The sequence below is a fragment of the Perca fluviatilis genome, chromosome 19 (assembly GCF_010015445.1).
Source record: "Perca fluviatilis chromosome 19, GENO_Pfluv_1.0, whole genome shotgun sequence".
Lineage (NCBI taxonomy): Eukaryota > Metazoa > Chordata > Actinopteri > Perciformes > Percidae > Perca > Perca fluviatilis.
The window spans coordinates 24,236,680-24,246,378 of NC_053130.1; the positions used below are offsets into that span (position 1 = coordinate 24,236,680).

Consider the following 9,699-nt stretch of genomic DNA (forward strand, 5'->3'; position numbering starts at 1 on the left):
TATTTACCAATAGTTTGGAGTACTCAAATAACAGGACCGACGGCGCTAAGTGTGTTCTGTTTTCGTCTTTTAATTTCCAACAGTGGGCTCAGCGATGTGAAGTTCTTCTCTTAACACTTGAGTAACATTTTTGTGAATGAAACTTATCTAGAAACGGAGCGGAACCGGCAGCCTTATGTAGCAATTTTAGGGGTGTTGATTATGCTAATTATCGAGAGAGAGAGAGAGTGAGAGAGAGAGTGAGAGAGAGAGTGAGAGAGAGAGAGAGAGAGAGAGAGAGATAAGAATAACTGTGTATGTGTACTGGTCTTTGTTGTGAAAGACCTTCATCTGTTCCGTCCCTTCTTTCTTCCAGGTTCCAGAAGATGCCCAATGGCTCCTTGGTGATTACAGATGTTACTACAGATGACACGGGCAGATACACATGTGTGGCCGGAAACAGTTGCAGCATCAAAGACCGTGTGGCTCAGCTGTATGTAGTGGGTGAGTTTAACACACATGGGCACACAAATATATACGCAAGTGTCCTTTATCAGGTGCACACATGGGGCGTAAGCCACGATCACAAGTGAAGGATGAAGGCCTTAATTAAGCCTTCACCCTCTGTCTGTCATCCATCTGGACAAGTTAATAATCACAGCCACATCTCTGACGCCACAGCTGTCACTGGGGTGATGGGATTGGGCAGACGTTAGATCTAATAACGCTTCACACTCTGTGGCTCCTTGTGTGCTGACTGAAGCTGAAAATTACAGTCACACACATCCATTAGTGTCTCATATCAACTCATTTTCGCCCAAAGTAGCAGGATGGTATTCCAGATTAGTTCAAAGTGGGAGACAATTGAATTTAAAATGTTTGCCGTAGCTAGTCAGGTTCAGCGTGACACCACTGCCCAACAAAGCCAGACTGGTAACCATGGTAACAGGGCAGCTCCGAAACATAACCGGTAACACTTTATAATAATGGTACATTAATTCATGCATGACTTTGTGCATGAAAAAGCATGAATTCATTCATGTAGTACTTCATGAACTATCAGTAATAGTACAAGGATTTATAGTATCTCCAGGGTTTTTCCTGCATAGAGGAATTTTTTTTTCTGTCAAATAAGGTAGACTCATTGCCTCTACTGCACGCGGACCGATCATGCTTACAGCCATGCATGGTCCCCCCCCAAAAGGCCCATTCTGAGCCAGGAAAAACCCTGCAGCAATCATCTTTGTGATTCCTCAAATAAAAACATAGTACAGACCATTATAAGTTAGTAAAAAGTAAAATTCATAAATATCCTATGTACGGTACTTAGTTAAGCATTGTTCTCAGGCCATACTGTTTAAGTGCCTTATCTTGTTGTGATTAAAAGCAACTTTTAAAATGCATCTGCAGTATACTGTATTTTGTGTAAATTTAGTGGCCTTGGTATCATTTGCAAACCCACTCTTTTAATTTTGAATACATTTAATTTGATGCTACCATTAATCACATGGTATTTATCAATGTTAAAGATGGACCAGGTTGGGGCTCACAGCAGCCACGGGTTCAATTCTGACCCGTGGCCCTTTTCTGCATGTCATTCCCCCTCTCTCCCCCCTTACATTTCTAAGATGTCCTCTCAAATAAAGGCCTAAAATGCCAGAAAATCATCTTTTAAAAAAAAAAAAAAAAAAAGATGGACTAGGTCAGCACTTTATTTGAAGGGCCACAAACATAAGGTATTGAAGAATTCATGTTTACTCAATCATGATTACAACACTACAATTCAGTTTTTTTTAGCTTCATGTCACTTTAACTACATATTTACCAATGAAGAAGACATGAACATCATTAATAAATCAGAAATCATGATTCTTGAAATAACTTAACTGATGCTTTAATTAACGTATTGTTCCTGCATTAAGTCATGCATGAGATACTATTAATCCTTGTACATTACTGATAGTTCATCAAGTACTACATGAATGAATTCCTGCTTTTTCTTGCATGAATTCATGGTAATTCATGTACCATTATTATAAAGTGTTACCAAATAACTTGTTGAATGAATGTATTATGGACTGTGGTAGTAAAGTACCTTTTAATCTAGAAAGAAGATAAGAGCTTACCATTTGCTTGTGTAGAGCGTAGAGTAGTTTTGTAGTTTTGTTAACAGCTTCCTTATAGGTGTTGCATGGGGTTTAACTTTGCACATCATAAGAAGTGGATTTTTTTTCAACAGTAAACCCCCTGTTGTTCAAAGTGATTTGCATCAAGCCTATTCTTGGAAGCCAAAACATTTGCATACCCTTTTATGATGCTAAAACAAAAAAAATGTGCTGAAAGATGTAGCACAATATGGGATATCAATTTAAGACTTGGATGTGTTAAAGATAACCCATCCAGTACTTTTTCAGGGCACTTTCAGTTGACCACAGTTGCTGTCTGTCTCCAACAGACAAACCGAATCATTCCTTTGAAGAAGATGAGGACAAGGCTCCCTACAAGATGATCCAAACCATCGGCCTGTCAGTGGGGGCAGCCGTGGCTTATATCATCGTAGTGCTGGGACTCATGTTCTACTGCAAGAAGAGACGCCACGACAAAAGACTGCAGAAAGGCCAGGACGGAGAAGAGCCGGAGATGGAGTGTCTCAACGGTATAAATGTTTGGTGGAGAAGAAATGTTTATGATTAAGCAGTTGTAAAAATCAGCCAGGAAGTTAATGTGAGTAGTTGCTATTCCCTCAATTTCATGGTCCTCAAAGTGTTGTAGAAAGGTTTAGGATATTTGCTGCCATCTTGTGTTTATCTTGGGTATTGCATTTAAAGTTCTAATCAATTTGCTGAGACTGTAGCTCAGTAGCGTAGGCAGAAATAGTATTTTGGGCGCGCCGGTGCAAAAGGGAGTGGGTCATTTTCAAAAAGACGTAGAAGTAGCAAAAAGGACAAACTGAAAAAAACAACAATGTTACCTTCCAACATATACTGCATTACAACGGCAATAGCAGTACTGTCTACAACATGCTCAACCAACAAAACTCAGTCTAAAAAGTTTGTACTCAACAATATAGACAAAAAGCATGTCGATTTTAACCTTTTCAGGCTAAAATATATTTGCACCTGCATTTATAACAGCTTTGTTGCTTCAGGACTATTTGGTCAGATCATGAGCAGCAAATGTGCTACCAGCAGTAAAAGAAAATCAAAGAATGAAAACTTCCAGCCAAGCATTGTTTGAATTATGAAAGATATAATGAAAAGTGGCCAGCAAGGCGCCAAATCTTAGACAGTGTATCAAGTCCACGGCAGTGACAAGATCAAAGAAAACTAAAAACGACGTCACTCACAGATAAGTTATCTTATTTAATGTGTAAAACACAAACGCGTTTCAGCTAGAAGCCATCATCAGTGTTCACCATTTCTTGCTAAATAGGAAGGTGATTAGGTTACTTAAATAATAACGCAAGAAGCATGAAACACGTTTTACTTAATGTTACCTCTGTGAGGGCCATGCAGCACTCAGACAAAGTCCTGATGGGCTGTCAGCTCCGCTGGGGAAATGTCTGCACATGTTGCAGAAAAGCTCGTCCTTATTTACACTGTGCTCCATCCGAGAAAACTGTCCATACCACTTTAAAGAGAAGCCATGGTTGTCGTGGTAACTTTTAACAGTACAATGCTTAACCCATCCATGGTACATTGTCTAAAAAGCCAGCTAGCTAACGTGAGCTGCTGAAGGCAGCCCGGAGAGTCTGCCTGTTGTTCCCATAGCAACCGCCTACGTCCCAAGGCTTCCTAATCGTTTGATCCTTTTTCTATGGTTTAAACAGTTTTGTTTTAATCAGAAGAGAAGACACATTAAACATCCATAACTAGTTATGTTACTGTTTTTTTTTTTTTTTTTTAAACATACATTTGAATATTTTTCGTAAAACAAAACGTATTTTGATCAAACTTGGCTGGACGGCCGGGCCAGTGAGTAAAGTGGGCGGGCCAGTGCCGCCCTGGCCCATTACTGACAACGCACCTGCTGTGGCTCTGTTTTAGTTCCACAGTAGACGCTAACTCTGGGCAGATTCGGTTTGTGAAAAAGTGACACAATACTCATACTCAACAATCAATATGCAGCAAAAAAAAAGTGATTTATGAGTAAGTTGCTGTACAGAAGGAAATGGAGCAGCTGCTCAATGCTGGGGGAAAAATAAAACTAATTGCAGACGATGGTGAAACAGTTTTTGAAAAACATCTCCGAACACAAGAAATATTACATTTCTGGAAAAATGTTGTCTTTATGAAGTTTGATAGTTTGGTAGTGAAATTCAGAAGTCACAGATTGATTTACTTTGAACAGCACAACTACTAACCACAAAAATTGCATACTAGCTATAAAATCATTTGTCTATGGGTGTCATTTCTAAACTGTCTCTTTGGGCCACAGTTAAGACTTGTTTTTTGTTAACTATCCTCTTTGACACATGCCCATTAAGATGTGCACAGTGTCTATGACCTTTGTCCCTGTGTGTTGTGTTCATCAGGAGGCGCTGTTCAACAAAATGGCCACACCACCGCCGAGATCCAGGAAGAGGTGGCACTCACCAACATGGGTACCATGGCAACAACCGAGAAACGCCACAGCCATGTCAACAACGATAAGCTCCACTTTCCTCGAGCAAACCTACAAACCATCACTACTTTGGGTAGACTGATTTATACCGTTCTCTTTTGTCTGTATTGCCTGAAGTGACTTGATCTTAAAGCTGTGACATAACCGTGCTTTCACTTAATAAATCCAGTATGTGCGACATTGATTTTTGAGCATGTGCTCTGCCATTTGCTCTGTGGCGTGTGTGTGAATGTGTATTCAGGCAAAGGGGAGTTTGGTGAGGTGCTGCTCTGCAAAGCTAAGGGTATCGAGGAGAGCGAGGAGGAGATGGTGGTGTTGGTGAAGAGCCTGCAGACCAGAGATGAACAGCTCCAGCTCGACTTCCGCCGTGAGGCTGAAATGTTCGCCAAGCTCAGCCACCCCAACGTTGTCCGCCTGCTGGGCCTGTGTAGGGAGGCCGAGCCCCACTACATGATCCTGGAGTACTATGACCTGGTAAGCGCACAGAAATAGAAACGCACGCACAGAAGAATTACAGTTATTTTACCTGATCTAATGCGCTCTTTTTTGCTTTTATCATACCAGGGAGACCTAAAGCAGTTCCTGAGAATTTCCAAAAGCAAAGATGACAAGGTCAAATCTCAGCCTATCAGCACCAAGACCAAAGTAAGTGTGGAAAGTTGTACCAGGATCCAGCTCACAGCATCCTGCTGTGTACACCATCTGCCATGCAAATTAAGGTTGTTGATGTTTTTGTAAACATTCCCGTTCCTTGCGACATCATGTTCCCTTTTAGACATTTTGAAAAATCAATGTTCTTGTCGAGGGTTTAATAGGATCAGTACCACTGTCTGCAGCAAGGAGACCGTTAGCATAGCTTAGCATAAGGACTAAACATGGCGAAACAGCTAACCTGGCTCTGTCCAAAGGTTAAGAAATCCACCTACCAGCACCTCTAAAGCTTCTTCTTTTTTTTTTTAAAAAAGGTACAGCAAGTGATGTTATTCCAATACACTTTTTTTGTCAAATTCAGTGAATATCTCCTCATGGTCACCTAGCTCTCTACTTTCTGTGTGCGCTGAAAAGAAATCAGGTGTTAATACACAGCCCTGGCTGTGTAAAAGGAAGAAAAAAAAACAGAAAGGAGTGCATGAGCCACAAAACATTGCAAACAGGCAGCGTCAGTTGATGGTAGGGGGGGGGAGATGGGAGGCAGCATGTGAATGTGCCAGCTGGCCAGTAGTTATCTGTCCTTGAATCGTAAGCATTGCTTACTGCACCTTTTTAAATTTGTATGAAAGCCAGAGTGTAGAAATTGGAAGTCATAGTTATGTGCTGGACAGTTTCTTGGTCAGTGGAAACCTTTTTTACTAAATGTTAAACTATTCCTTATTAACTGATGCATCCAAGGAAACTTGGTAATTCTTGCCGCTTGTAGATGTATTCCCAAAGTCACTCCACCTTGACAGTTTTTTCTTGCTCTGTATGTTTCTGCTCCCCTTCAGGTTTCCATCTGTGCCCAGGTGGCTCATGGGATGGAGCACCTGTCCAATCACCGCTTTGTTCACAAAGACCTGGCCGCCCGAAACTGCCTGATCAACAGTGAGAGGCGCATTAAAGTGTCGTCGCTCAGCCTCAGCAAGGACGTCTACAACAGGTCTGTTAGATTTAATAACAATCCCCCACTTAAATCATCAACCCCATTAAATGGCATGATTCAAACTCTGAGACATCTGTTCACCTGGCTAATCTGTGTTGTTTCCATCTCCTTGTCATGTCTCTTGTGTACCTGTATGTAGTGAGTACTACCACTACAGACAGGCATGGATCCCGCTGCGCTGGCTCCCAGCAGAGTCTGTGTTCGAAGACGACCAGTCCACCAAGTCTGACGTGTGGGCCTTTGGAGTGTTGATGTGGGAAGTGTTCAGTCACGGGGAAATGCCATATACCAAACTCAGCGATGACGAGGTGCTGGAAGGTCAGTATGATGTTTTTTTTGTTGGCATTTTAGGCCTTTATTTGATAGGGCAGCTTAGACATGAAAGGGGAGAGAGAGGGGGAATGACATGCAGCAAAGGGCTGCAGGTCTGAATTGAACCTGCAGCCGCTGCAGCGAGGACTGAGCCTGAGCACATGGGGGCGCACGCTCCATCAGGTGAGGTTACCCAGGCGACCTCAGGTGCTTATTTTTTTTCGTCTGGGTTCTGATTCGGCACACACAAAGAACAAGATGACAAGGTCTTTCCTGACTCATTGAAACTGCTGGTCATTGAATTTGTTTGAATATTCTGTTAGATGTAGAGATCAGAGAGGTGGTATGTAATCAGTTCTCCAGGGAAGAATATCCATTAAATGTTGCAATCTTAAAAAAAATATATATATATTTTCAGTCAACAACCATGTGTGTCCATGTTTGTGAGGTGGTTTAACCTCCCTCTCTCTGCTCTCTGCTGGTCCTCTGCCCCCACTAGGTCTGCAGACAGGGAAGCTGAAGCTGCCCGTTCCAGACGGATGCCCCACCAAAATCTACAAGCTCATGGTCCGCTGCTGGGCGCTGAGCCTCAAAGAGCGCCCCTCCTTCACTGAAATCGTCCACACCCTGGGAGAGCTGCCCTCTGACAGTAAAGTCTGAGACGACCATAACCCCACATCAGAGGGGAACTTTGACCAACCCCCTCCCCCCCCAAAAAATAAAGACAGGAATGCTGGATTATTAGTCTCACACATTTCAGGGAAGAGGGTTGAGGAGAAAACACTTTTTTTTTTTTAAATATGCATTTCAAACCGTGGGATGTGTGGATAAGACTCCTTTGCTATATCAGTGGAAACGCAATCAACGTTTGTATAAATTGCTTCCTGTGAGCAGTGCCAGGAGTTTACGTTTGCCTTAACCGCAGCATGGATGACCCTCCCCTCGAGTTCCCTGTCTGTGGTTCCACTGTGACTCTGCCTGCCTGTCTGCGGCCGCTCTGTCCCAGAGACACTTTGTTTTCACGGAGTCTCACAACCTCAGTGCCTCTACCCCTCCACACAAACGCGCACACAAACACACACACACACGCGCTCACACTAACCTCCGACTGCTTTGTAGTATGTTACAGTGGTCTCACTGGCTCAGATCAATAGAAAGTATTGGTCGGAAGCTTAGGAAAACCCCCTGAAATTTAGATCCGCTGCTCTGTCAAGTCTGAAAGAATATTGAAGGGAAAGTGGGACACAATGTGACTTCAGTGGAGCATTGAAGCTTCAGCCACTTCGGAGTGTGTTGAGTGACACCGTTTCAGCTGGCCTGCTTGGATTTAAAATCCAATCAGCTGCATCATGAGTCCGCCACCTGAATCCTGTTGGAGACGACTAGCTACACACCAACATCCTCGTGTGTGTGTGTGTGTGTGTGTGTGTGTGTGTGTGTGTGTGTGTGTGTGTGTGTGTGTGTGTGTGTGTGTGTGTGTGTGTGTGTGTGTGTGTGTGTGTGTGTGTGTGTGTGTGTGTGTGTGTGTGTGTGTGTGTGTGTGTGTGTGTGTGTGTGTGTGTGTGTGTGTGTGCCTCTGAACTGTTCCCATGCTGCGGTGTACATTCAAAGAAGAAGTGGAATAGGGTTTGCATGAAGGTTCGTCGTCCGTTATGCTCGTGATTTGCGTTTTGAGAAAACGTGTGGAATAAGCGATCGGTGTTATGGTAACACTTCAGGAACATGGAAAAAAAAGATCATAGCCAATGAAATATATTGAATAGATGAGATTGCGCCAGTGTGGGCTTTGTACGTTTTTATGAGTGTGTTCTGTTCTTGTATTAACTTTGAGGTGCTTTTTATTGGTCACGACCAATGGGTAAGAACCCCCATTATTATCACATCAACATTATCGTGTTGCAGGCATGTTGCAGCCATTCACTGTGTTTAACCTGCAACATCATTGCTCCAGAGGTCCAATCACAGTCTCCCCTTCCGGGTCCAGTTCTTTTGTGCAATGCTCCAAAGTGGACCGTCACACCAGGCAATGTGTAAATAATGTAGAAGCCATGCACTAACTTCACTTAAAAAAGAATATCCCTCTTTATCTCTCTATCATGTTGTGTAGTAGGACATGCAGGTGCCTGTTTATTTATGATGAAGGTCCTGTCTTTTTTTTTTTTTTTAAACTATGTTTAGAACAGAAAGGTACTTCTCTGATGCTATGTTTTCATTTTCACGGTGTGAGAATCTCAACATCTCAATGTGCGTTCAGTCTGGTAACCATCTGAATATGTTAACACAAAGTACAAAAGAGGTCAAAAAAGAGTGACTGCTGGTCACCAGTACTCATTTAAGTGCCTGGTAAATGAAGGATTATCTTATCTGTTTTCCCTCTCGCTCTCTTTTTTTTTTTTTTTTTTTTTACATTATCTAATCAAATGCAATGGCCTTTGTTTATGAACTTGTTTTTATACGTTGTTTTTAGTGTAATGTTGTTTTTATGAATGCTAGGCACTCACACCTAGACCTCCTTTTTTAATCTGCTTCAGCAAGTGTTCACAGTAATCACAGATATATACAAAAGTATACATGCTGCTGTCAATAAAAGGTTCAGTGTTTTTACCCAATGTGTTGTGGTTAATACTTAATGGCACATCTTCAAGAACCACATCACTGACTGTCTCCAAAATATCAGTTTTTGGTGTGGTTTTTTTCTTCTTTTTTAGTTTGGTATAAAAATTTGCTTTCAAAGCTTTTTTTTAACTATTCCTTGTTAATGTAGCCTGTACAAGAAAACTGCAAATTAGGTATTTGGCTGCTGAAACACATTTAGGCATTTTCCAAAAAGCTGTTGAATCATGGAAAAGGATCATGGGAATTTGTTCAAGATCTTTTATTGCCATCTACACAACAATTACAGTCAAGCAGTCTAATTAGAATATAATACATAAAATAGTGCAGCAGATAAAAATTTAGGAATATAATATAAAGTAAAATATACTGTGGTAGCCTGGTGAGTGTTATATTTGTGGAATGTATTAACTGTAATGCATTCAAAATGTTGCCACTTGTAAGCCAGCTGATGAGTTTTCATGACCGCTCCTGCTTGCAGCTACATTAAAATAGAATATAATGTTCTGTTTTACTGCTAATCCAAAAAGTTC

General features: G+C 41.7%; 1 protein-coding gene across 1 annotated transcript in view; it reads left to right on the forward strand.

The window, feature by feature from the left end:
- Positions 1-9,162, forward strand: part of ptk7b (protein tyrosine kinase 7b) — a 33,870-nt gene extending 24,708 nt beyond the window's left edge. Inside the window, exons 13-20 of the mRNA XM_039784768.1 lie at positions 356-483; positions 2,435-2,635; positions 4,514-4,675; positions 4,844-5,076; positions 5,167-5,247; positions 6,087-6,238; positions 6,381-6,559; positions 7,053-9,162. Coding sequence (XP_039640702.1) covers positions 356-483; positions 2,435-2,635; positions 4,514-4,675; positions 4,844-5,076; positions 5,167-5,247; positions 6,087-6,238; positions 6,381-6,559; positions 7,053-7,213 — 1,297 coding nt within the window. The 3' untranslated portion in view covers positions 7,214-9,162. The remainder of the gene's footprint in view (positions 1-355; positions 484-2,434; positions 2,636-4,513; positions 4,676-4,843; positions 5,077-5,166; positions 5,248-6,086; positions 6,239-6,380; positions 6,560-7,052) is intronic.
- The last annotated feature ends 537 nt before the right edge of the window (positions 9,163-9,699 follow it).